The 26302-nt window shown below is 43.9% G+C and overlaps 5 protein-coding genes and 1 long non-coding RNA gene across 14 annotated transcripts; 4 read left to right on the top strand and 2 right to left on the bottom strand.

Moving 5' to 3' along the window:
* Positions 1–289: 289 nt before the first annotated feature.
* Positions 290–5913, bottom strand: LOC122611457. The gene is made up of 5 exons (XR_006325516.1): positions 5673–5913; positions 5409–5592; positions 5015–5302; positions 1093–1610; positions 290–1041 (listed from the first exon to the last, which is right to left on the bottom strand). It is a non-coding gene; the product is annotated as an uncharacterized LOC122611457 (long non-coding RNA).
* LOC122611454 (aldehyde dehydrogenase, dimeric NADP-preferring) lies at positions 3974–12566 on the top strand. Of its 9 annotated transcripts, none has more exons than XM_043784559.1 (12): positions 3974–3991; positions 5459–5568; positions 5920–5978; positions 8304–8484; positions 8553–8774; positions 9403–9566; positions 9621–9851; positions 9909–10106; positions 10910–11025; positions 11615–11750; positions 11808–11967; positions 12118–12266. In XM_043784559.1, the coding sequence occupies exons 2-12, from the start codon at positions 5551–5553 to the stop codon at positions 12136–12138; spliced, it is 1506 nt and encodes a 501-aa protein (XP_043640494.1). In that variant the 5' UTR covers positions 3974–3991; positions 5459–5550; the 3' UTR covers positions 12139–12266. The 9 variants fall into 9 exon arrangements, with proteins under 9 accessions (XP_043640494.1, XP_043640493.1, XP_043640497.1 ...); XM_043784558.1 differs by lacking the exon at positions 10910–11025 and adding an exon at positions 10237–10352 and having other exon boundaries at positions 3975–3991; positions 12118–12269; XM_043784562.1 differs by lacking the exon at positions 10910–11025 and adding an exon at positions 10237–10352 and having other exon boundaries at positions 3975–3991; positions 11808–11958; positions 12118–12269.
* A 109-nt stretch (positions 12567–12675) lies between these two features.
* On the top strand, positions 12676–14524 carry LOC122611456 (NSFL1 cofactor p47). Its single transcript, XM_043784569.1, has 5 exons — positions 12676–12871; positions 12963–13177; positions 13250–13678; positions 13854–14198; positions 14260–14524. Exons 1-5 carry the CDS (start codon positions 12770–12772, stop codon positions 14390–14392), a joined length of 1224 nt encoding a protein of 407 aa, XP_043640504.1. The 5' UTR covers positions 12676–12769; the 3' UTR covers positions 14393–14524.
* Positions 14525–14537: 13 nt separating this feature from the next.
* LOC122611455 lies at positions 14538–16152 on the bottom strand. Its single transcript, XM_043784568.1, has one exon. The coding sequence runs from the start codon at positions 15928–15930 to the stop codon at positions 14617–14619; it is 1314 nt and encodes a 437-aa protein (XP_043640503.1). The 5' UTR covers positions 15931–16152; the 3' UTR covers positions 14538–14616.
* A 165-nt stretch (positions 16153–16317) lies between these two features.
* On the top strand, positions 16318–19167 carry LOC122611453 (WD repeat-containing protein CG11141). Its single transcript, XM_043784557.1, has 4 exons — positions 16318–16667; positions 16745–17029; positions 17092–18179; positions 18235–19167. Exons 1-4 carry the CDS (start codon positions 16449–16451, stop codon positions 18767–18769), a joined length of 2127 nt encoding a protein of 708 aa, XP_043640492.1. The 5' UTR covers positions 16318–16448; the 3' UTR covers positions 18770–19167.
* A 1618-nt stretch (positions 19168–20785) lies between these two features.
* On the top strand, positions 20786–24573 carry LOC122614534 (inositol-3-phosphate synthase). The gene is made up of 5 exons (XM_043789100.1): positions 20786–21050; positions 22658–23356; positions 23435–23677; positions 23737–24204; positions 24268–24573. The coding sequence occupies exons 1-5, from the start codon at positions 20922–20924 to the stop codon at positions 24424–24426; spliced, it is 1698 nt and encodes a 565-aa protein (XP_043645035.1). The 5' UTR covers positions 20786–20921; the 3' UTR covers positions 24427–24573.
* The last annotated feature ends 1729 nt before the right edge of the window (positions 24574–26302 follow it).

The following is a 26302-nucleotide window of genomic DNA, read 5'->3' on the forward strand; positions in this document are numbered from 1 at the left end:
ACTGTATCTTTCGGGTGGAGCTCGAAGAGCTCTGAGCATAGATACTGATTGCTCATAAGTGCGATCGGTCAACTAGCTAATAGTTGTATGGGAATACGTATGGATTGATTGACAACTTTGACATGTAATCACTATATTCGTTTGTATTTTTAATTGACATTAATTTGACTCTAAAAATTTAAAGTTTAGTTGGGGTTCCAAATTTAATTGAAATATCAGGTGGTTTATATAAATACTAACTTGATGCCTTCGAATTCGTTTCTAGAAAGATTAATTTTGAACAAAAATCTTAGTTATACAAATCGAAAATCTGAGTTGTTTATTGATGCAAAACGAAGGCGGTATATTGGTTACACTTATTTTTAAGATGCCAGCATCTTTAACTGTCTTGTTTAACGGGTGATGCGTACACGTACACCCGGAACCTGGGTCAAGGCCACACTTCCATCTCTATAGAGCCACATACGACGCAAATGGGTTTTGGGTATTGTCGAAAAGAGGCCGAGAGACCATTAGAATGACAAAAGGAATCGCTAAGTACTGTGGACATAATAAGACTTTGCAAAGCAACGCTGAAGCCAACTGAAAAATGTGGAATATTATTTGGAATCGCATCTATTGCGTGACTACAATTGCGGTAGCTTTTGTGCAAACAGCACCATTCGAAGTCACTTTTACAATCGTTTGCTGGCTGTAAAGTTGGGCAAAACGAGCCAAAGTCCACATCCATTACCAGCTAATTTCAGTGGCGAGAGCTGGTAATTACCACAATAGAATCCAGACTGATATGCCGCCGATTACGCCAATTGACAGGTTTACTGGACTAAACGCGGCCCCACGCGAGCGGTTTAATGGATCTTAACTCTCGATCTCCGGCAGACGCCGTATGACACTGAGGGTTTGTCCGGATTTCATGGTCAGGGTGCGAAGCTGTCCGATGTGATTTGATGCAAGTAAATACTTTTCAATAACCGGTTATTTATTTGCCAACACTTCACTTGCTGGCTTCTGGCCCAAACAGCTGCTCAAAATAAAAAACACCTGAAAAGTAAACAGTTTATTGTTTACCGGCCGATCTTTAGCCTGACTTACCCTATTCCTAATTGGCTAAGGCATTGGAGACAGGCTATACTCTCTTAAAAGAACAGACAGGCAGGTCTAAAGCCAAATCTTAACTTAAAAGTACGTGCATTTCAATCCCCATTCATGGTCAGTAGTTGTATCTTCTGATGGCAAATTTATCCTTTAATTTTCGTCTTAATATCATACAAGAAATCTTTTTTTTACATTTTTTCTTTTACTTTTTTAAACCGAAAGTCCAGACCAGTTGACAAGCCCAATAAGTTGTCATGAGTTACTACTACTCGTATCAAAAATGTGGACTTAATTTGAGGAAAACAGATTTTTGCAGGCCCAGTTCGTAAGTTGGCAGTTGGTGGTTCCAGTTTTTCCAATGTGTGCCACTCTTTTGCAATGTGACAAATATCTTAGAAGTCGTGTTCGATCTACAGAAGCCGGACTGTATCGCCATCCGGATTAGTAGAGAGGTGGCTGGCATCCATCACCATTATCTGGTGACTTTGGGCCGGGAATGCGTGTGCATCTGCGACCTGTGATTAGTGCCGAAGACCCCCATTAAAAAATTAAATCAAAATTCGAGATTCGAGAAACAGTGTGTGTAATCAAGACTGCAAAGAAAACTGAAACTGGAAAAGCGCCGACGACTAGGGTACGGGCCAACTTGGAGCGGTTAGCCGGGCTTAGACGTGTTTCGAGCGCGGTGGCGTCAGGTGAATCCGAGAGTCCACCTGAATCCAAATCCGAGTGACCGGTGCGTGTTCAATACGCTTTTGAATTCCGAGTTGTTTGCTAGCTTCTTTTTTCGAGTGGCGGGCTACGCATACAAATTAGACCAGCACAGAGTGTCCATGTGTAATTAAAGCAACCCGAATCGCTGTAAGCCGCCCCAGCCGAAGTGTGGTCGAGTGCATCGGTCCGGCTTTCCGCCTCCAGATACCCGCGGAGGTGGTCAACAGCCAGTGGCCACTTCGCAGTGCCCCGCCGCTGAAATCAGTTGGCTTTCGGGCGTTATCGCGCGCAGATTTGCTGGGATTCAAACTGTTTAAAGTCGAACCAAAGTAACGAATAGTGGTTATTTAATCTACACATGCGATTAGCCAACCCACGTTGACAATTAGCCGGCCCAGATGCTGGAATGAAAGTGAAACTGGGGCCGAAAACCCAAATCGAACAAATGCCAGTTACATGATAAATGCCATGTGAATATGTTGTCATACAGAAACGTGATCCTCTGTGCTAATCAATTCAATTCATATTGAATCATAGTGTGTTGGCCAACAGCCATATTTGCATGGATGAACTTGAAACTGATTACTTATTATAGTGTGCTGGTGCATTTGGGTGTAAACTGGACTTTAGCTCACTCAAAGCGCATTATCTACTAAAAGTCAATACATAAAAAAATAAATTCTTGTTTGATGATTAATATGAGAAGCATATTGTTCCAGCTTTTAAAATCTCTATATGCAACTAATTAAAGCTTGAATTATATAAAACGTAAACATAAAGCAAATAAAGAAATAAGTGTTAATAAACAGTAACACTTTTATTTTAATGAAGAGATTACGTCAACTGTCACGACTAGAAGATATCCATTACTCAGCAGGGGACATCCGACCGAAAAATCCATAAACCCTTTTTTGTTGTTCCTAAAATTTTTTTTTTTTGGAAGGTCAATAATAATTTTGACTTATTAAAATCTATATTCTTACAAAAATAAATGTTTTAACTGAAATGATATTTTAATTTCCTTAATAAGTATTTTTGGAAACTAATGTTCGTTTGGAAGTGAATAGTTGTACCGAAAACAATACGGTAACCAAAAAAAACAAGAGAGAACGGTATAGTAAAATTCCCCGACTAACAGATACTCATTACCGAGCTAGTGGAAAGTGTGAACGAAAAATTTTAAATTTTTTCTTTTAAATTTTAAACGAGAAATTTTTTTGACATATCTATAGAAATTGAAAAAACAATACAAAAATTAAAAAAAACGTGTGGACGTGGAAGAATTGGTTTGTGGGCGTTTCCATTTTTTTTGGCTTATCAATAAAAAATTTACAAGACTAATAAAATTAAAAAATATTGAAACATTTTTCAAATGTGCGTTAAAGTGGGCGTGGCAACACTTGGAAACAAACTTGCACTGTGTTTACGGCTACGGAACCTGCATGCTTAATTTCAATTAATTAATTTCTAGTTTTTATAGTTCCTGAGATCGAGGCGTTAATACGGATAGACGAACTTGGCCAGAACGACTCGGCTATTGATTCTTACAAGAGTATGCATATATAGTTTATATATTCGGAAACGCTTCCTTCTACCTCTTACTTTTCTACAAATCTAGTATACCCTTTTACTCTACGAGTAACGGGTATAATTACCACCAAATAAGAATTTTTTACTATAGGTACTAGAAATATTGAACTACTATTGTAATAATTAATTTTAAGGCTAAAATATTTCAATATTTTTGCACCTAAACCAAGTTGCTTGTGGAAGTCAATGTGGAATTTGTAAACAATTTCGGCAGTTGGTTATTTAATTGTTTTTCCCACGAGGACAACTTGACAAATTGACATAGATTTTCAAAAGCCTTTTACCAATTTGGTTTGCTTATATATGTAAGTTTGAATAGCGAAACCCCTAGTGGCCACTATCCAGTTTAAATTTGCCACCTACTTTTCATGGGAATCGTACCAGATATCCAGACATAAAACGTGAAAATTGAAAAGCAAAAACATCACAAAACGCACGATTATGTTTGACAATGCGATTAAACCTCATCCGGAGGCCAATGGAGTTCCATTTAACGGTAAGCTAATGAACGTCTAATTTTTTTAAATGCCCGATTTTATAGTTTCCGTTAAAACATGAGCAGATCGGCCGATTACTACTGTCATTAATATTGGTAAGTCGAAGTGTGCGTATGCCATAAAAACTTTGCATACAATTTCTATGAAACGAAAGCGGCAGTTTTTCTAAAACAGTTTTAAACTGGAACATTAATTATTAGTATTTTAAAGAAAACCATAGTCAACACGACGTAAAAAAAATGTATTATCGCGAAATCCAATTAGCCTAATAGGCGTGAGAACTTTTCTAGGACTGGATGTAACATCATATTATAGCTAATAGAAACAAATCGTCAGTCTCATTAAGTCCACCTCATGATGACTCTTTCTTATATTGTTTAACCGCAATCATTGTTATCAGTCAATTGTTTAATAGGAGTCACCGTTACTAAGCCCTACTATCGGAAAGGACAGAAGTGCGATATATAAACAAATGTATTCTGTTCAATGTCGGGAAAGTACTAGTCGAACTAATAATATCACCATTGATAATAGCAGATTAGGCTGGAGTAACGCTCAGAATGTTCTGAACTTCTGCTAACCGAGTCCAAAACATACTGATTCGTTATCGGAGCGACACGCTTGACTTTCCCCCCAGTCGAAATCCAGTGTACAGTATGTACATTGTGAACGAAATACACATGCATTCAAGTCTGATAATGAATGCCAGCGCCCCTCGTCGAGTATATGTTTAGTTCGTGGAGTAATAACCCACTCAGTGTCGGCCGGCATTTGCGTTGAAAAGGTGTGTTCTGTTCTCGGAGAGATTAAAATAGCGAATTTAAAAAGTGTTTTCGGTCAGCCATCTGATTTCTGGGCAAAGACTGGATTTGCTAATTTATGGTGCAATTAAGTTGCGCTATTAAATGAACAACCAGTTGTTTCGTCAATTGGTTTTTAGCGATCGGAACGAGTAATACTCTTGTAGTTGTCTTCAATTTAATAATTGTTTGAAAAACAGTTACGTGATTGCATAGTTTAAATTTCCCTGTATGGAAAGTTACAGGGCGAACGGCATTAGTAAGCACTGGATTAGCCACGACATGAACCAAGATTATCCTACCAATTTTATCGCTTACCAAATAATACGAAAGCCAAAATCTTTCAGCAAATAGGTTGTGATTGCTTAGCTATGACCTTTAAGCCTTTAAACCTGTTTTATCTTCTCGAAATTTAAGGCTGTAGCTCGTCTTTTCTTAAGCACTCTTTGGGACTTTTTAGCATCAAAGTCGAACCAAGGCGCGGTCACACTGGCAGTTGGTTTCGCATCTAGATCCGATCCAAAATCTCGAAATATACAAGTCTTGTTGTCGCGGTGAACGGGTGGCGAAGCGCGTGAACTTCATGCGTCTGAATCTTGTTTCTGCCTGTTGACGGTACCGAAAAGTACATATAATTTTAACAACAAACAGAAGACGGACAAGAAAAAACGGTATATGAGAACGAAAGTGAAAGAGTGTCAGTGTTGTTTACATTTCTCTTGACTCCCGCTCACGTCCCCTTCCCTTTCTCCTGAAACGCAGAACCAGAACCAGAAATCGAAAGTCCAATTGGGATCTTCACATCACAACCGGAAAGGCAACAACAACCCGAGCTCCGATTCGAATCCGACAGAATGGCCAATTTTGACGATGTGAGTGTCCAATTAGGCAATTTACTGCAGGCGAGAGAAAAAGATGTGTAACGCTTATTAACTTTAACTGACACATACATATGTTATTAAATGTATGAACGTACACAGATGAGCTCCGTGCACGTAACGAACATAAAGCGCCTTTTTTTAGTTTGATTTGATTTTTATTTGAATTTTTGTTTCGCCGCTTCGTCGTTATCCTCCTGTCTGTATGCGTGTTGCATGTTGCTATTGCGTATGTGAAACTGCCTCCTACGAACAACCATGACAACAACTACAAACACTACATCACCGTTGGACGGATTGGAAACTCCAATTGCGATGGCCAACGAAAACAACAACCACAATCAGACATTGCAACGCGCCCGCCTCGCCTTTTCCAGTGGAAAGACCAGGAACGTCAACTTTCGGTGAGTCTACTTTTATTTCGGTAGTTATTCGGTTTTTTGTCAGTTGATTTTCGCAAAGGCTCCTCGGCTTTTGGGCAACTGATTGCGTTGAAACTGCCGCTTTAGTGGAGATTGTGTTATGTGTTTCACTAGTTGCAGTAGCCGTTGGTTCGGAGAATCTGGAAAGTGTATGTGGGTTAACTGCCAACGGGTCTGGAATAAAGGGCGCCCTGGAAGTTATTTAAAAACTTTAGTTGTCATTATATCTTCATTTATTCGACTTTTGTTTTGAATATGATTGGTTTGTGATTTAATTGATTTAAATTTTTGTATCCATTTAACTAGATGCGGAGTTTTGTATAATTGGACATTTATTTGATTTCATTTGCATCTCTGGTTCTCTGCTTCAAGATGTATTTTAACTTGGTTTAACCGCATCATTTGGACTTTAATATAAACTTAAAGGATATATTTTTATACTATTTAGCCACAATACACAATTGGCAACCTTTTTAAATATTTGTATACATTTTTTTCCTTACGGTTAGGAAATGTTGGATGTCTCAAACTTAAAATTACAGATAAAATATGCCTACATATTGCTCATATGCGAAGTGATTTCCCAATCCGCTGGCCACTGTACTTTGCTTGCTTTTATGACTGGGAGCCATTACAATGCCATTGCGGCAGGGCAGTCACCGAACTACATACAATCTCGGCTCAGGGGCATAATCATTTTTGATGGTTATTGTTCCATTTGGGCCAACGAAATGCGGAGATCTTAATCCGATCCCACCGACTTTCACACGCAATGGAAGCTTTGACCTTTGAGCCACACGCCCTCGAGCTTTTCACGCCGCTGTGATAAGAACTACAGATAGCGGAGCAGAGATGCTAAAGTCTAGTTGTATTCCGTTTCGATATGCATTAATGAGCCCGCGGCGGAACTTTGACTCCGCCAAGTGGTTGTACTTTGAATGCAATTAGACGGCGGCGGACGGAATTGTAACATGTAACCGGAATAATTTTCATTTTCACGACCCAACCAACCAGCAGTCATCCGCCAATGGGCACCAACTCGAACAGCAGACTCATACTCGTTTATGGCTATGTTAATGTACAAAGAGGCCGAGGGAAATAGGAACAGAAACCGACGAAAACAGGCGATTTACCCGCCGAGATCTCGGTATCTTGAGTGCGAAGTGTGAAACGGAAGTGCGGAAGAATCTCAGCCCAAGGCTGCTGTCCGCTGGCTGCTGTCGGTTTGGTTCCATGATCTTTCAAATAGATCCGGACAAACGAACACGTTCTATCGCTGTCTTCGCCTCCGGCGACTTATACTCTCTGATTATATTTAAATACATTTTATACGTACAAACACAGTTAAGCCTCCATACCCTGAACCACCGAAAATCAAAATGATACTGTACACAATTAATAAATCATTTCAAGTTTTGAAGACAGTTATTAAAAGACAGGATCCAGTCAAAGCGTCAATTCTCGACACAATTTCCATAAGCTATTACTTATCCCATTTAGAAAAACGTTTATACATCGTAATAATTTTAGAACGGGAATGCTAGTCCATGATTACTAGTTATTAAAAGTCCAATGACTCTGCTCAATAAATCAGTGCGATAATTAGCAAAGTAATGAAATGAAAGAACTTTTTATTCCAAGATCCCTGTGGTAAAGCACATGCAAAAAGCATAAGAGGGCTTTAAATTAGCGTATTCAGGCGTTCAAAAGGTTAATTTCCGTCGCAAGGTATGGATGGTTTTAAGTCTCGCAGATTTAGGTCATAGGCAAGCTGCCCTGTAGTTGGAAATCGAGACACTATATTGGACCCCGCGCGGCTAATTGCTTTATTTATATTCACGGCGATCGGCAATCGTCTGTCCGCTTATGGCTTTATTTTATTGCTTGTCATGGGCAAATAAAATAATTCAATTGAATTGCAAGTGCACCCCGGGGCTGTTCACCTGTAGCTGCGGATCACCTTGACTCGTTCGCGCCTCCTCCTCCAGCTGGCATCAGCTCCTCAGTGGTTGAGGTTAAAGTAGAGCAGCGCAGCGGGTAGTCAAGCCGGTTTGCACGGTTCTAATCCCCCGGAGATAGAGCTGGAGTTGAGTCATGGCAGTTGGAGCATCAGAATCGTAGAGCGTCTTATAACCGGCCGTATAGCTAGCATTGACCTTCCCCAAGCGCCTCTCGTGCATTGTGATTAGTATTGATTTTGTTTTGGTCTTTGTTTCGCGCTCCTACCGCGGAACTTGTCCCATCATCATCATCATTTGTTCATTAATTATTTCTCATTTTTGGACTTTGTTTTCCGCTCTTTTTCAGACGCAAGCAGCTTGAGAATCTGCTGCGTTGCTATGAGGAGCACGAGAACGAGATCATCAGCGCCTTGGAGGCGGATCTGCGGCGTCCAAAGCAGGAGAGTCTCATCGTGGAGACCGAGTTTATGAAGAACGACATCAAGCACATCCTATTCCACCTCGACGAGTGGGTGCAGTCGGAAAAGGTGAGCCACTGCCCATACATTTATGTGCACTATCTCTTAAATGCTACGCTTTTTGGCATCCTTGCTAGCCCTCCAAGTCGTTTGTGAACCTAATGGACGACGTCCAGATCTACAATGACCCCTTCGGAGTTGTCCTTGTGATTGGCGCCTGGAATTACCCACTGCAGCTGCTGCTCGTGCCCGTGGCTTCCGCCATCGCCGCCGGAAACTGTGTGGTGATCAAGCCCAGCGAGATTGCTGCTAACTGCGCCAAGTTCATTGCCGATGTCATTCCAAAATATTTGGATAATGTGAGTCTTCCTTCTGAATCATCTGATGAAATCAGCTGAGCTTCAAGCACCGCATCGTCTCGACATAAACTGGGGTCGCACATTAACCTGTTTCTACGGAATTCTATAATATTCGCTTTTAGTTATGAATTTGTAGAAACCCTAGCTGTGACCAAAACCTATGGAACAGAAATATTTTGGGTCGGGTGGTTTTTAAATTGGGTTTAAAAGATAACAAGATGTTTAATGTTAGCTATATAGTTATACCCGTTATTCGTAACAGGCAGAAGGAAGCGTTGCCGACCATATAAAGTGTATATATTCTTTATCAGGATCAATAGACGAGTTAAGTCTGGCCATGTCCGGACACTTTTAAAAAATGTTTTGTTATTTTTTTATTAATATTGTAAATGTCTATTAATTCGCCAAGGATCTTTTTGCCACGCCCACCCTAACGCCCATAAACCGCCAACAACTGTCAGTGTTGAAATTTCTCCTTCGCAATTCCACTAGCTGAGTAACTGGTATCAGATAGTCGAGGAACCCGACTATAGCGTTCTCTCTTGTTTGTACGCACATTGTATGTGTGTAAAGTTCACAAGCAATGCTCACATTTTTATCGACCACTGCATGATTTTCCTTCCTCCAGGATTGCTATCCAGTTGTCTGCGGTGGCCCCAGCGAAACCGCGGAGCTGCTCAACCAGCGTTTCGACTACATCTTCTACACGGGCTCCACGCGCGTAGGCAAGATCATCCACGCTGCGGCCAACAAGCACTTGACCCCCACCACCTTGGAGCTGGGTGGCAAAAGGTGAGCTTTGGTCCCCACTAATCGGAGTTAACTAATTGGCTGTGATACTTTCAGCCCCTGCTACATTGACAAATCGGTGGAGCTGCGCACAGCGGTCAAGCGCATCCTGTGGGGCAAGCTGATTAACTGTGGACAGACTTGCATCGCTCCGGACTACATCCTCTGCTCCAAGGAGGTGCAAGAGAAGTTTATCGCGGAGGCCAAGGACGTGCTGAAGGAATGGTACGGCGAAAATATCCAAAGCAGTCCCGATCTAAGCCGTGTGATCAACGCCAACAACTTCCAGTGGGTTTCTTGAATCATTCAACAGTGAAATGTTGGTGTAAATGGGTTTTATTTCAGGCGCCTTCTTGGCCTGATGAAGTCCGGCCGCGTGGCCGTTGGTGGTAACTACGATGCCAGCGAGCGTTACATCGACCCCACCATCTTGGTGGACGTGAAGGAGAGCGATCCCATCATGGAGGAGGAGATCTTCGGTCCTATCTTGCCCATCTTCAACGTGGAGAGTGCCTACGACGCCATCAAGTTCATCAATGCCAGGTATGTCAATCCGTGGCCCAAGCGAAGCCGAAGATGCACTTTGTCGTTGCCCCCTTACCATTTACTCACCATTTACACACGAAAACAACCTACAACAACCAATGTCCGATTCGCAATGTTTTTCTCTTAGAGAGAGTCCACTTGTCCTGTATATTTTCACATCGGAAACAGAGGTTCAGAATCTGTTTATAAACGGCACCCAGTCGGGCGGACTGTGCGTGAACGACACGATAATGCACTATGCCGGTAAGAGAGTCACCCAGTCAACCCTAAAGTCGCTCCAATCGAGATGCTAATGGATGTGGATTATGATAAAAATGCGGCCACTCGGCGCGTAGTCTGTTGCTTGCTTCTCTACTCCTTTACGGTTTTGGTTTCTCCCAATCTCCCGATTTGTAATGCCCCCGGCTGAACCTGTTTCTGATAGCTTGCTAAGTGCTTTGCACACCTGTAATTTATAAAGCCTTGTTTGGTGACGGTGATTCTAATTATTCCTGTACAGCTCCAAATAGTAGATGATCTAAGATCTCCAGTCTAGTAGATTTAAGTAGCTACACCTCCTACACTAGTCATTGCTCATGCATTTGTATATGTATATGTCATTGATGTTTGCAGATCTGCTTGCATATCTTTTGGTTAAAGCTGTATCCTAGTAGTTCGAAATTGTATCGCACAGATCTGCAAATGCTCGTATATGTCTTTCCTTGTAACCTTTGTTCTTTCGAAGACCTCAACGATGCCCGAGGAACTTCAGCTATGTCGTACTTAATCTATTATCCGTTCTCCCCCCTCCCTGTAACTAGAGAAAAGCCACTTGTAATTTACGTGTTCTCCAACTCGAATAAGCTAGTTAAGGAGTTCAGGAGCAACACCACTAGCGGCGGATTCTGCAGCAACGAAACTATAATGCACTGTGGAGGTATTTCGCTATTATAATGTATATATTTAGATTTAGTCAGACATCGCAATACTTCTTGTGTAACGCACCCACCCGAATTCGAAGATAAACCCTATTTACACGAATCTTAAGTAGCCGGCTTAGTGCACCTTTGCAATCCGATTTGAAATGCAAATTCCAGGGATTCTAGGCACTTGACCACAGCGAGAATCCGGATAAACACAGCTGAATACGTAAAGCCAAAGCTTTTGAGCACTCGTATACATACACGTTGTTTTAAATTTTAATTTGTCGGACTGTGGGAATTCACATGTACATACATATGTATTATTGGCTTTGTAAATATTTGTTTACCACTTAAACGCTTGGTAAAGTATTGCAAAATAAAATTAATACCCTTTTAATATTAATTTTATTTTAACATTGCTGGTGATAGCTGTTGTTTAGCCATAAGTTACTTGTTTCGACCTAAGGTTGCTTTTACAATCAAACGGGTTGGCTTGTTATTTGCAAAAGTAAAATATCTTGTGCTAACTAATTAACCATTTTGCAAATAACAAAATAATATTGGTGGTTGGCGATTTTAATTTATTATTCCCCTGTTTCGCAGTTGATGTGCTGCCTTTCGGAGGCGTTGGCATGAGTGGAATGGGCAGCTATCACGGAAAATATGGCTTCGAGACCTTCACACACAAGAAATCTTGCCTGGGCAAGAATTTATCCGCGTTTGGCGAGAAGTTGGCATCGTAAGTAATCAGGTTACTTAATGAATTTGAGTTATTTATGTTTGTATCCTCCTGCAGAGCTCGGTACCCACCGTACTCGGACCGCAAGGGATCACTGCTCTCCTTCCTGCTGCGCAAGCGCCGTCCGCTGCCCAACCTGCATCTGAGCCACGTGCTGGCCATCGGACTGGGAGTCGGATTGACGGTGTTGGCCAACTACTACCTACAGGTAAGGAAGGTATGGCAAGCCGGCTGCTGTCACTCCGTTGTACCCATTAAAATACGAATTTTTTCCATGCATCCACGACATTGGGAAACACACAACACTATCACTCTCCACGCATCACTCCTAAAATACACATTCCCCGTCGTTTGTCGACAATTGCAGGGCAAGTTGCTGTCGAAGTAAAAACTATAATGGAAGACGAAGCTTTGTGAGCCTGCGCCTGAGGACCTCAACCATTTATTATTGAAATAGTGTGGAATAAATGTTTAGGCGTAGCACAAGATGCTTGGGCATGCACTTTACTAACTTCATTGCACATTCAGACAACTCACCTAACACTGAAACAGGGTCATCTGGTGTTATAATGGGAGCATTTTGGATAAAATGAAATTATATTGGAATGTCGTTGACATACGCCTGCAATTTTGTACTTTCAGAAAAGCTCAACTGATTAAGGGCCCAACAACTTTTTTCTTTTTATACGCATATCGGTGGGTGATGTGAAGCTTTGGATACTTCGTTATACATATAGTTCTTGTTATTTAGTTGCTATTTAATAAAAAATGTGAATGCTGTAATGTAATGTACGACCAATAAACAGTCAAAAATGAGCAATTGATTTTTTAATTTGAATTGTGAGAAATAGTGTGACCAGCGCTGACAGAAAACGCTGGCTAACCAACACTGTTGCCAGCTTTAAAAAATTTCGACGTGGGTACACACTGCCAAGCACATCTAACGTCTCGTGGTCACACTGGTGTACGATTTTTTGTCAATCATTTGCTGCTGAAAATATATTAAAAACACGGGTAAAATGGCCGCGCGCGGCGATTTGATTGCACAATTCATAGAGATCACCGGAACCGATGAGAATGTGGCCAGGTTCTACCTGTCCAGCTGCGACTGGGACATCGAGGTGAGCTTTCGCCCAACCGGCGTCAACAATGATGCAGCAAATGCACAAAGTACTAATGCATCAAAAAATTGTGTGAATTTTGCTGCTCCAGCATGCTCTGGGCAACTACTGGAGCACCCAGGCGGACTTGCCAGTTCCGGTGCCGTCGGTCGGCCACGCAGACAACCCAAAACCAAAGCCGACATCGAGCAGTGGAGCAAGTGCATCGGCATCTGCTGCTGGGGCCACCAAAAATGCGGACGCAGCCGCCGCTTCTTCGTCAGCTTCGGTGGACATCGCACCGGCTGCGTCCAAGGCCAAGCCAAAGTGAGCGATAAAAGCTGCAAAGTTCGCTTGGACACTCAAATAACTCCACAAGTTACTCCAATTCCTATCCAGATTCGCCACCCTTAGCGACATGTCGAAAGAGTCATCTAGCGACGATGACCAGCAGGCGTTCTATGCCGGCGGCTCAGATCGCTCAGGTCAACAAGTCCTGGGCCCGCCCAAGCGTAAGAACTTCCGGGAGCAGCTCACCGACATGATGCGTTCTGCGCAGGAGCAAAACATTGCAGAGGTGGGACCCTCCACCAGCAGCGGCAGTGCCAGCGGAGGATCTGGTGGAGCCGTCTGGGGGCAGGGCATGAGACTGGGCATGACCGATAATGATCATACGGCTGTGGGCACCAATAAACCGGCTCCGACCAGCGAAAGCAAGCCGGTGGTGGTGCTAAAGCTCTGGAGCCAGGGCTTCTCCATCGATGGCGGTGAGTTGCGTCACTATGACGATCCGCAGAACAAGGAATTCCTAGAGACTGTCATGCGCGGGTAAGTGGCACTCATTCCTATTGTTAATATGTTAGCAAAGAGCGTATGTGCATTCCCAAAATAAGTTCATTTTATGTGTTCTTTCCTTTCAAGTATTTTTATGTTATTAATGCTTATAAATAAGCTTTATAAAACTATATATTCAAACCCAATAATAGAATCTACTCTATTCCAGAGAAATTCCGCAAGAGCTACTGGAAATGGGCCGCATGGTCAATGTGGATGTGGAGGACCACCGACACGAGGACTTTAAACGCCATCCAGCTCCGCAGACATTCAAGGGATCGGGCCAGAAGCTGGGCAGTCCCGTGGCCAACGTGGTGACGGAAGCACCAACAGTTCCAGTGGCATTGTCACCCTGCGAGGCAGCCAACCAAGAGGCCAGTGCTCGTGATGCTATTAACTTAAATTCCGATGCACCGTCCACTACGCTGCAGATTCGTCTGGCAGACGGTTCGCGTCTAGCTGCGCAGTTTAATCTTTCGCATACCGTCTCCGACATACGTCGCTTTATACAAACGTAAGTCACTGATTTTAGAGATCAATCGAAGTGATTAACCTAAGTAATTTTCAATTGGCAGGGCACGCCCTCAGTACTCAACCAGTAATTTTATCCTGGTGTCCTCTTTCCCCACTCGCGAGCTGAGCGACGACAATTCCACCATCGAAAAGGCTGGCCTCAAGAACGCAGCTCTCATGCAGCGCCTCAAGTAACTATAAGTCAAGTACGCGTATATGAGTTCCCAGCGATGGGAGCAACACTCTATGAAATAAAACTGGATTTGGTGAAGTCGAAAAACCTATTCGGGCCGATCCGATGTCTATAATTGTCTACGATATATACAATATACCAAAGTTGTGTGCTTACTTGTATTCACTTTATGGCAGTCAAGTAGTCTCTCAAAACTACATATAAATCTCAACCTTAACATACGTTGCTAGATGAGTAGCTCCACCTCGTTTCGGAGCACGTTGATGTGGTCCATAAAGTCCTCGCGCACTGCGTTTCGCCAGTCGTGCAGGCCATCGCTGCCAATGTGGTCACAGTCCACATAGCGGTGCACGAATCCGGTTGATAACGATAGTTCCACATCGGATGTACCGGCCAAGATCTGTGCAGGCGGCAGCTCCAGGCGGTTCAGCAATGTTTTGAACTCAGATTTTCGCTCCGGGTCGTACTGAACGTTGTCGGGCAGAAGTTTCTTCCGTTCACTGAAGCACACGGACATGGTTGCCAGTTCAAAGCGCGTGATTTCAGATGAGAAATGTCGTAGCTGCTGCTGGAGCGATCCTTTCGGCAGATCCCCAGAGAATTTGCAGTTAGGAAAGAAGAGCTCGTTGGGGCGGAGTAGAAGAGTGAAACCGGCGTGGTTCACATTCCGCAGCAGACAGTCCGAAAGTAATAATTGATGGATCCGTGAACGTGTGCCGTTGGTCTGCTGGAATGGAAAATTAAACGGCAACCCGTAGAGATGAATGTTGCTGCGCTCCAACAGATGAATCACTTCCTCAGGCAGTTCGTCATAGTTGTAGACCAAAAAATGCTGAATTCCCATGGCCTGGTGAAAAAGGAAGAATTGCAGCACAGCACTTTCAGTCCGTGCGAACTTGGAGGTCATGTTGAAGCCAACTAGATCCACGCAAATGGTGGCCGGTAGGCGGGGCGCTACACCTACCACGTTGGCGTCGCCCTTCTTGCCCACTGGCTTAAGGTTTCGCAGACGCAACTTCACTGGACTCCTGGTGGTTGTTATGTCCGTGAAGGAGACACTACCGGGATGGCCGAAATCTCGGCTCACCTGACAAAAGAAGTGATAACTGGTGAAGTTGGAAGACTTGTCATCTACCACGCTCTCAATAGAGTCCCTCTGAAAACGAAACTTTCCCTGCACATTGCGTCCGCCTAGAAGGTCTAGGCTGCAACGGAAGTCCACCACTGCTCCCTTTTTGCCGACGACTAGGACGTGTGCTTCCCCGCCAGCTACCAATTCGTTGCGCATCCAGAAGGCGGAGTAGGCATGAAAGGAGTCCCCGATCACCTGCCACACAGGAAGAGGGCGCCACAGCACCTGTGCTCCGTACTCCTTGGTGCCGTTCTCCAGGCGCCGGAGAACAGCAGCATCGTTGCGTCCGAAGAAGTTCACGTACTTGATCACGTACTTGAGGCGATTGTTCTCGGTTTTGTACATCAGCAGGATGCCCACGCTAATGCAGGAGATGAGCAGCAGCAACAGCTGCTGGTATTTTCTCATCCTAGTTAGTTTAAACTTTCAAGTTAAACAAAAACAATTAACAATACACTCCGTAAATTGATCCCGCCAGCAACAGCTGATTTTCAGGGCTGCCAGGTGCTCAAATTATGAAAGAACAGAACGTTTGGCGGTGAATTTAAAAATCCGTTTTGAGCTAAGCTGCTTCGAAATTCGTTTAACTAACTTGGTCAACCTATTAATAATGAGTAAGGTAATCATCGAACCAATGAGCCGGATATAAAACTTCAGTTAGACGTTAGATGCAGACATTTTTGAATTAAATTAAATTAAACTTATATGCGGGTAATGTATTCAATGTGTTAATATTTTAATAGTTTCAAATGACCCGCCCAACAGAGCTGCCTGCTTTAATATATCTAGCGGGCGTTGCCAGATGCCAGCAGCTCGGTTTTGTTGATTGTTGTGTTAAGCCGGAGCAATAAAGAATCACTGATAAAAGGAGAGAACTGCAAAAACCCGTAATCCCCTTCCTGAGGCGCAATTTCCCCAGCAAGGACATGGCCAGCAGCAAGGAGTTGTGCTCCATCAGGGAGTGGGCGCCGCTAACGGAGGTCATTGATCGGATTCCGGCGCGTCTGCAGCGCGGATTCTTTCCGGCGAATCTCAACCTGACCTGTGTGGACGCCACCGAGGAGTTCCTGGCCATGGGCAGCGACGCGGGCATCGTGTTCTGGTACAATCGCCACACGGGCAAGATGCAGAAGCTGAAGGCGGAGGTATGCGATGACTCATTCTCGTTCCCCGGGCGTGCGTGTGGTTCCCCCATTAACTCAACGTCCCCGTCCCCTCCTAGGTGGCCACTCGGATTACATGCGTTAGGGTTGTCAACTCCGTGGAGTATATGGTTGCGGCTGGGTGCGTCAACGGGCAGGTGAGCATCTTCCAGATACAGAAGGAGCTCCCAAGAGACCTCGACTTGGTGGCTCCTTGCACCAAGAGTCGGCCCATCGAGCGGTACACTATCCGGGATCTGCACAAGTGCGTGGTGAGCTGCTGCGAGTGGTCAAAAAACGGGATGAAGCTCTACACCGGAGATCGCCAGGGAGTGGTGGTGCTTACGGAGTTTGATTACCAGGCGGTAAGAACCAATCGTTTATATATTAAAATCTTGCAATTGCTTATTGTAGCCGTTGAATACAGCACCTTAGCAAATCGGTGGAGATTCTAAGCGAAGCGTACGAGATCGTACAGCTTAGCGTGCAGCAGAGCCACCTACTGGTGGCCACCCTTTACCGTTGCATCGTATGCCAACTAGACGTCCACACCTCGCAGTGGAATATTACCCAGGTGGGAAAGAAGGATCGCAAACAGCTCATCGACTGTGGGGCAATTTTTCTGAAGAAACAAGAATCAAATAAGCCGCAACTAGTCTGCGGACGTCCTGGCCTGCGCTTCTGGGTGGCAGACGCTGCGGGAAACGTGTCGAAAACAGTGCTATTCAGAGATGCCGTTCTGCGCAGTCCCACCTGGGAAATACCTATTCTAAATCCCAAGCAGCGCAGTGAGCCGTCCACAACACACAACACGACTGCATCCACATCTTCCAGTAGGCCTGCTGGACCAGGAGATGGCAATGTGGGCTACGTGGCCAGCAGCAACTTTCGGCAGCTATTCCTGTACGATGGCCACGACTCACTACTGGTAACACACGATGATGCCACCCTGTACATACTCAATTTGGATCGACTTAAAGTAGAAGCTGTTGCGCGAGGATTCCGGAAGATCCTTGATTTCTGCGTCTGTGGCAAAGAAATCTTCGTGCTGGAGGGAGATCGCACATTGCTGCGTCTAGCTTCTTTGCCAGAACCACCAAACAAGACGGCCAAAGTCATATTCAATCCCCTGATGCCACCTCCAGTTCCGGTTCTAGGATCGGACCAATCGCGACTGGAGTCGCCGATGGAGCTTCAGGCAGATCCTGTGCTTCAGAACGCAGAGGAGTGTTTCGAGCTGTTACCTGTGGAGCAACTGAACCTGAATGTGCCCATTGAAATAGCTGTGGAGTCCCCACTGGCTCAACAAAATCGCCGCTTGGAAATATTCCGCCGCATCGGAGAAATGGACTTCGAGCAGTCCATTGTTCACACCACCCGCAAGACATCCGTGGGCAAACCGCCGGAGGTCACTGGTTTGGGAATTGTTGAGATTGGCCATGAAACCCATGAGCTTCGGTTGCCGCTTACCAATGCCGCCACTTTAATGGAGGCCAGCTACTGCCAAATGGAGAAGTAAGTAACTCATATTTGTACCCTTCTTAATTGATATTAACACTGTTTCCCTTAGCAATGGTCTGGCTTCACCATTGGACATGAAAGCAGCCTTCCTTCAGCATCTGCCCGATGCGCTCAGTCCCACCACCTTGCAGAAGACCGTCGCAGAAAAAGCCAAGACACTGGCCGCCGAGCTGGATCTGCCCGTGGTGCATCTGGCCCCGTTGTCCCAAGAGGAGCTCCATGCAGTCCAGGTGCAGACTCCCCAACTAAGCGATCCGCTGATCAGGTGCTACCCCACGCACCTGGAGGAGGCCGGTGTCCAAACAAGTTCGAAGGAAAACTCGGCCAACACAGCAGATGATTATCATGTAGGTGAGCCCGTAGACGGGATACGGTCAATCGACGTCTCCAAGCGTAAAATGGCTCCGCTGAAGTTTGTCATCAGCCAGCCGAAACCGACGCTGAAGTTGGAAGAGAATAGGGAAGGGGAGGAGTACACCAGTTTCCTACCCGACTTTAGGAGAGCTGGCAATCCACTGTGCAAGGAAACGCCGGCCACCAGTGACTCAAACACCTCCAGCGAATGGGAGTTTTTGGATAACTAGTTCAGTATTAGAAATAATTTCATACTCCGTAGATTCCATTTGCATTATTTTCTCTTTGTTTCTTTTACAAAAGTGTTGTGCTTATCAGATTGTGATCACCGTGATTTAGTTACTTTTTAGTGAAATTTACATAAATGTACATAAAGTTAGTACATAATGTTAGTCGTATACAGTACCCACCAGTACCTATATTTCAAGTTCGAAAGCAACCAAACCATTCTTTAAAATGTGCTGATCCAAAAAATTGTATCGTATAGCACCTAAGCACCAGTGTAAAATATTAGCCTTTATTTGATATCAATGTATCAGTGCACCCATGTTTTAGATATTCGAGTACTTAAAGTATTCGCTACTTAGGTTCAAGGTCGCTTTACACAAAATAAATTTATTTGATACAAGTGCAAATATTTCGTCCAAAGGGTGTCCCCCCAGCAGGAAATGGATACGGACTGATACCGCGTACTTTTTCGCTGTTGTTTTTTCTTAAACTACGTCTCAGACTTGAGCCGGCGATAGAGTTGCATGTGAGGGAAACGAGACGCCCACTGTAGCATGTGCCTGGTCTGCTGATTGCTCCAGCGGAGCAATTCGTCATAGAACCTTCTTGATCTGCAGTGTAAGCGGACCGGCCCACTGCATTGATTGATCAACAAATAGTAATTCGAGCTCCCTTCGCACTCAATTGACTGCAATAATGGAAAGTTTTAAGAAGTTTTGTTTACATCTAGGTTCCAGATGATTCGACAAAGCCTTCTTACTGCTCTCACTCTTTAGTGCGGAAAAATGGTACTGAGATTTTTGAACTTTCTTATAAACTTGATATACTTAATTGCAAATTGGTTTTATAATAATATTGATGTACAAAAACGGATTAAAGTGGACTCCAATGCAATAAATAGTGCAAAACTCAAGATTATAAGGAAGCTTCTAGGCCGTATAGAGAAGTTTCAGGCTCGTACCGCAACCACATGGTCCATGTAGATATACATATAAAAAAAAAAAGAAACCACTATAGTCGAGTTCGTCGACTATCAGCTAGTGGGAGGGGAGCGAGATATTTCTGTATTCTATTGGTATATCGATAATAATGGGGCAGTCAAAAACAGTCAAATATTCTTTTCAAAATTGTGGGCGTCACAGTGGACGTGGAAATGTTCTGAAACAAACTTGCACAGCGTTGGCGTCACTATCTCAACTTCTAGCTTCCATAGTTCAGCAGATCTCAGCGTTCGTACGGACAGACATACGAAGGTGGCCAGATTTACTCCGCTAGCGGTCCTGATCAAGAATATAAATATTTTATGGTATATTAACTTTGTTCTGAAATATTAATAATTATCAGTCCACTTTAATCTTCCCTTTTAATTCCATCGTCTCTACTGCTATGAGTGGGTAAAATTAAGATTAAAAAAACACTTAGACTCTTAAAAATTATTAAATATGCTCTAGAATCGATTAGCTAATAAAATGATCCTTTTTATAAAAATCAAAATTATTTGGATTTCAGAAAGTGAAAGTGAGACATCTTACTACTCATTGGTTTTGTCATTTGTTTGTTTTAAATTAAAGTACCCCATGATTACTTCTACAAAATTTATTAGATTTAATTATAAATCATTACTAGTCATTTGAGAATAAGAGCAAGTGGGAAATTCCACGAATGAACCATTTCCTTGACTTCAAACTCAATTGGGCACTCAATAAATTATGGAAATAGGTGTACTACGATCTCCGGCTGGAAAAGAGGCGGACAGAAGGACTTCGTGATGCTCATTGAGAAATCCCACGCTTGCCGGAAAGTTTCCGAAATCATCTGGTTCCCTTAAGTGCGCCTCAGAGCGTTTTGGAGAGTATATGTACATACATATGTACATACATACATATTCACGTATCGTATATGAGTCGGAAGATTCGAACCGCTTGGAGCTTTTGCAACGGCACCCACAAATCGCGAGCAGTGAAAATAATAATGTGTAACGAAATGTCGGCGAGCCCATAAAAGCAGCCCGCTTTCCAGTCAACCGAGTCATTCGCCGCAAACTTTTGCCTCGACCGCATCGCAGTCTCCTCTGCAGAACCAAGAAAATCCAGAAGCAAGCACATTAAAACGCGCTAATTGACAAGACGAGAGTGTTAGCAAAAACATCCCAGAATGAAGCCCAGCAAAAACTCAACGTTGGATGTAATCTCGCCGAAGGTGCAGGTGGACGATGAGTTCATCACAACCGACTACGACTACCAGACCTCCCATGTGAAGCGCTCCGCCGATGGACAGATCCAGGTAGGTCCAATCGTCAAGGTATTGCTGTCGGACCATGGGCATCAGTTGCTTGGGAGCATTATTGAATGTGGTGCGAACAGCCAATTTCCGACTGACCTTCACATTGAACTTTTCCAACGGCGGGATGGATAAGCTCTCCCTCAAATGCGCACTCGCCTGCACATGGAGAAAAATATTCATATCTGGATGATGGAAAACAGATTTAGAGTGGTCTATATTCATTCGGGTCCAGAATAACCAATCTATAGCCAATCGAATTCCATTTTCCATTTAACGAAAGGGCATAAAACTATGTTGTTTATTTTCCATCGAAGCCAAATCAGTTGTACATCTTAACTTAAAGACAGACCATTCTTTCCAAGAATTTAATGTTAAGAAAACAATTGAGCAGCCCAGCCACTTGCTGCCAATATAAGCGTTAATGTACAAGATATATTTCTCTGCGTGTTGAGGCAGTAAAGTTTTCCATTATCCAGCGAAGGACCGAGCTGTGCCGAATTCTCCGAGTCCATTGGAACCACTTCCCGCCGAGTCGCAGAAGACAAAAATAGCGATAAGGGGCGCACTCACAGGCGAGGCATTACAGTTAAAATCTATTGATTGCTCGGCGGAACAGCTGTCGACAAATACGGCCGATATCTCGTCACTATTCCGGCCAGTGGGTGGCGTGATTCTGTGCGCAGGCGCCTTTTCGGCCGCTCAAATGGCACCTAAACAAATAGGGATGGCTGGGGCACTCGAATCGAAACCCAATAGTCCATTTTCCGAGTGATTGTGGTCGTGGTACGTGCTCTGTTTACAACGCCTGCAAACAATACACATCTCTCTTCACCCTCCTTCCACCGCCCACCTCACTTCACTCCCCGCCCACGGACACTTGCTGCGACTCAAGGTCACTGTCATGCGGTGCCCGCGAAAAGAGCCGCGAAGAGAGCCGCCAAGAGAGAGCGCCTGCGAGTCATAATTTCGCCGGCCGGCATATGGACATCATGATATCAGACTTTGGACCAACACGTTCCCTAATGATTATTGCAATCATCATCATCATTATCATAACTTATTCATCAGCTCATACTATATGGCGTATTTGTGGTTCAAATCCAAGAGCCCGTTGACTCGGCAGAATCAGAAATCGAGCAAGACTTGCCCAAATCAACAACAGCCAAGTGCTGTTATACGACCGTACGATACCTCGAGCGTGTAAATATTACCCCTGCCACAAGAAATGTATTTTGTTTTCTGTATAACAGTTTAGAAATTACATATTATGTAACTATTTCGACCCAAAGAGTGTATTCGTGGAATTGTAAGTTTGAAGATTCGTTGTACCTTTATATCATAACATTTTACTGGGTACTTTAGTAATTCACACGAATCGATCCAACCCGTTGCCAGGAGTAACCAGTCGCAGACATCCCCGTTGTCATATTAAAGAAGGGGTACATTTCGGGCTTGCTTCGCAGAAATCGCGCGATCATAATTTATGCGGCTACCTGACTTGGGTGGCAAATGTGGAATATCGATAAGGTGGCCGGACCTATAATAAGACCGAACGGGTTGTGCCATTCCTGGTGCTAATCGGCTCTAATCTCCGACCGATCTTGCAGGTGCACCCCCAGACGACGGCGCTGAAGATACGGACGGGTCGCTATGTGCCCAAATTGGGCGTAATGCTGGTGGGGTGGGGTGGCAACAACGGATCCACGCTGACCGCAGCCCTGGAGGCCAATCGCCGCCAGCTGAAGTGGCGCAAGCGGACGGGTGTCCAGGAGGCCAACTGGTATGGTTCCATCACCCAGGCGTCCACCGTGTTCATTGGATCTGACGAGGCCGGTGGCGATGTCTACGTGCCCATGAAGGAGCTGTTGCCCATGGTGGAGCCCGACAACATTGTCGTGGACGGCTGGGACATCAGTGGCCTCCACTTGGGCGACGCCATGCGCAGGGCCGAGGTCCTGGATGTGGCTCTGCAAGATCAGATCTACGATCAGCTGGCTCAGTTGCGCCCACGTCCATCCATCTACGACCCGGACTTTATCGCGGCCAACCAGTCGGATCGGGCTGACAACGTAATCCGTGGGACTCGGCTGGAACAGTACGAGCAGATCCGGAGGGACATCCGTGACTTCCGCGAGCGCAGTGGCGTCGATTCGGTCATCGTCCTTTGGACCGCCAATACGGAACGCTTTGCGGATGTTCAGCCTGGTCTGAACAACACCAGTCAGGAGCTCATCGCCTCCCTGAAGGCCAACCACGCGGAGGTTTCACCCTCCACGATCTTCGCAATGGCCAGTATCGCCGAGGGGGTGAGTGATCCTCCTTCATTCTATTGATAAGTATTACTAATTACCCAAACAACCATGTATGCTGCTCTAATTTCACAGTGCACCTACATCAACGGCTCGCCGCAGAACACCTTTGTGCCCGGACTGATCCAGCTGGCTGAGGAGAAGAATGTTTTCATTGCCGGCGATGACTTCAAGTCCGGCCAGACTAAGATCAAAAGCGTGCTGGTTGATTTCTTGGTGGGAGCTGGTATCAAGCCGGTGTCCATTGCCAGTTACAACCATCTGGGCAACAACGACGGCAAAAACTTGTCCGCTCCCCAGCAGTTCCGCTCCAAGGAGGTTAGAGTCCAGCCTGTTTCCACGATTCTTGTCTCTTATTAATACCCCTCCTCCGGCAGATTTCCAAGAGCAACGTGGTGGACGACATGGTTGCCTCCAACAAATTGTTGTACGGACCCGATGAGCACCCCGATCACGTCGTAGTAATCAAGTACGTGCCCTATGTGGGCGACAGCAAACGGGCCATGGATGAGTACACATCGGAGATCATGATGGGCGGCCACAATACCCTGGTGATCCACAACACCTGCGAGGACTCGCTGCTGGCCACCCCTTTAATTCTTGATCTGGTAATTCTCGGTGAGCTGAGCTCTCGCATTCAGCTGCGCAGTGCGGACAGGGAATCCGCCCCTTGGGTCCCCTTTAAGCCAGTCCTTTCCTTGCTGAGCTATCTGTGCAAGGCGCCTCTGGTGCCCCAAGGTTCCCAGGTGGTCAACTCGCTCTTCCGCCAGCGCGCCGCCATCGAGAACATCCTGCGCGGCTGCATCGGTCTGCCACCCATTTCTCACATGACCCTGGAGCAGCGGGTAAGCAGGGTCAAGCCAGTCATTTGGGATCCTTAATATCCTTTATCCTCTCCATATTCACAGTTCGACTTCTCCACCATCACTAACGAGCCGCCTCTAAAAAGGACCAAGATTCTGGGTCAACCCTGCTCCGTTGAATCGACCTCCAATGGAAAGAAGGTCCATGCCAATGGAAACACCAATGGGTCCGCCAAGCTGGCTACCAACGGCAATGGCCACTGAAGGGTCGACCCATCACTGATTTTCAATCGGAATATATAACTGAAATATATATGGTTTTATAAATTAGAAAATAGACTTAAGCTACTATTACTAACTGAATCGTTTAAATATAAAAAGCGTAATGGATTGTTGTCTGCATTCTACAAACCTAATAGGTATTTTTATTGGGTGTTTTGAGCACGATCATATCTCCGTTTCTTCTAAATATAGAATATATTTTAAAATGTGTAGGGAACAATAATGAAAGTTCCTATTTTTAATCCTGTTTTTATCGAATGGTTAATGAATAGTCAACACATTTTTTTTTAATAAAATTGTTTTATCATATTATACGTTTTTTGTTCTATAAATCCAAGTTAGTTTTTTGAGGGCGGGACCAGAAGAAAAAGAAACAATAAATGCCATCTTTTAGGCGAAATTCGCTATCTCTTATGGTCTAGCTGCTAAAAATCTGAACGATTTTGGATAATATATACGAGTGAAGAATACCCGGTAAGAGGGGCAACTTTATTTTAAGAAAATTAAACGATCTTTGAGGAAAACGGTACTAACAGATACACTCAAGTAAAGTGTTTGTTCCTGTTTTTCGTTTATCTCGTTAATCGATTCAGCTTTTACTAGAAGAAACAGGTACAAATATCCATAGTATATGGTATTGTGTTTCATGTGTATATATATGTATATGATTAAACGTAAATGCTCGAGTTATAACAAATATCCACAAAATAATAAAAACCGCTGAGTAGTATGCAAGGAAAATATTTGTTTCCTCAGATTATCTCTACAATTGTTTAATACATTGTGATAAGATTCTTTTGAGAATGGTGTGAGCCCACAATAAAGATTCCATTTACCTTTCTGCAGCAATATCGATCTTTGAAAGATTCTTATCTTAGATATTAAGCGTCGTGTCGTAGGCCACAGAATGTGTAAAACTCCATTAAGAACTGAAATATTTACTTTATAAACTAAATCGACTTCAGCTAAGTTTTTTTTAAGTTTTTAAGTTTGTTGCAAATATACTTCTAAACTTTTAAGTTTGTTGCAAACATACTTCTAAAATTCAACTACCAGATACCCATTGTTCGAACTTACTGCGAACAAGTTAGAAATACAAATTTACATAGAGAGTTAAATAATTGCTAAAAACTTTCTAATTATTGTACGAGTATAATGGATTCAGTCAGATCCTCACGATAACACTTATAATCTGCATGATTAATCCAACTTACTAATTTATATTTATGGACAGGCGGACAGATTACTCGCAATATACAACTAAATTCCAGTAGAACTGTGTTTTGATACTAGTAGTAGTAGTTCAGGACAAAGCTAATTATATAGGCATTTGGAATGCCAAGAAGACGGCCGCGGACTGGACTCCTATACCTTATTTCCCATTCTTGGAAAGCGGTAGATGTTTTACCCTCTATTTTTCTTCCTACTATTATGGTATGCTGTCACAAGTGATTAATCTGCTTATGGGTGTCACATTAGAGAGTAATTAGTTCCTGTTAGTTCCTGCTCAAAACAAGCTTATCGATGTGACCTAGCACTTAAGTCAGTCAATATGATTCCCATTCACCATGGGTGATATAGTAACTGTGAAGGCGATTGATGCACATGTGTATAATTAAGTTTATTCTCCGATATATCTAGTCCCTTGCGATAGACAATAACTAGTGACGGTGGGGCTTGGCTCGGCCATTAAACGTCAAGTTGTTGGCACAGACTGACGAATCTGAAGCCTATTTCCCTTAAACAAAGTGACCACAACTCACCAGAGAATACACAATATATTATATCTCCTAATAAAAAAAAACTATTAGTATACTTTTACCCCTAACATACCATAACAGATACAAACTATAACTGG

Source organism: Drosophila teissieri, chromosome 2L, assembly GCF_016746235.2.
Source record: "Drosophila teissieri strain GT53w chromosome 2L, Prin_Dtei_1.1, whole genome shotgun sequence".
Classification (NCBI taxonomy): Eukaryota; Metazoa; Arthropoda; class Insecta; order Diptera; family Drosophilidae; genus Drosophila; species Drosophila teissieri.

Excerpts from the sequence above, each read along its gene's own strand:
- LOC122611454 (XM_043784559.1), top strand. Across the intron at positions 8,485-8,552 it reads AGTGGGTGCAGTCGGAAAAG|CCCTCCAAGTCGTTTGTGAA; the intron begins GTGAGCCACTGC and ends CATCCTTGCTAG. Across the intron at positions 10,107-10,909 it reads ATCAAGTTCATCAATGCCAG|AGAAAAGCCACTTGTAATTT; the intron begins GTATGTCAATCC and ends CCCTGTAACTAG.
- LOC122611456 (XM_043784569.1), top strand. The coding sequence starts at position 12,770 with ATGGCCGCGCGCGGCGATTTGATTGCACAATTCATAGAGATCACCGGA. Across the intron at positions 13,178-13,249 it reads GCGTCCAAGGCCAAGCCAAA|ATTCGCCACCCTTAGCGACA; the intron begins GTGAGCGATAAA and ends ATTCCTATCCAG. Across the intron at positions 13,679-13,853 it reads CTAGAGACTGTCATGCGCGG|AGAAATTCCGCAAGAGCTAC; the intron begins GTAAGTGGCACT and ends ACTCTATTCCAG.
- LOC122611455 (XM_043784568.1), bottom strand. The coding sequence starts at position 15,930 with ATGAGAAAATACCAGCAGCTGTTGCTGCTGCTCATCTCCTGCATTAGC.
- LOC122611453 (XM_043784557.1), top strand. The coding sequence starts at position 16,449 with ATGGCCAGCAGCAAGGAGTTGTGCTCCATCAGGGAGTGGGCGCCGCTA. Across the intron at positions 17,030-17,091 it reads CGGAGTTTGATTACCAGGCG|CACCTTAGCAAATCGGTGGA; the intron begins GTAAGAACCAAT and ends CGTTGAATACAG. Across the intron at positions 18,180-18,234 it reads AGCTACTGCCAAATGGAGAA|CAATGGTCTGGCTTCACCAT; the intron begins GTAAGTAACTCA and ends TGTTTCCCTTAG.
- LOC122614534 (XM_043789100.1), top strand. The coding sequence starts at position 20,922 with ATGAAGCCCAGCAAAAACTCAACGTTGGATGTAATCTCGCCGAAGGTG. Across the intron at positions 21,051-22,657 it reads CCGCCGATGGACAGATCCAG|GTGCACCCCCAGACGACGGC; the intron begins GTAGGTCCAATC and ends CCGATCTTGCAG. Across the intron at positions 23,357-23,434 it reads TGGCCAGTATCGCCGAGGGG|TGCACCTACATCAACGGCTC; the intron begins GTGAGTGATCCT and ends CTAATTTCACAG.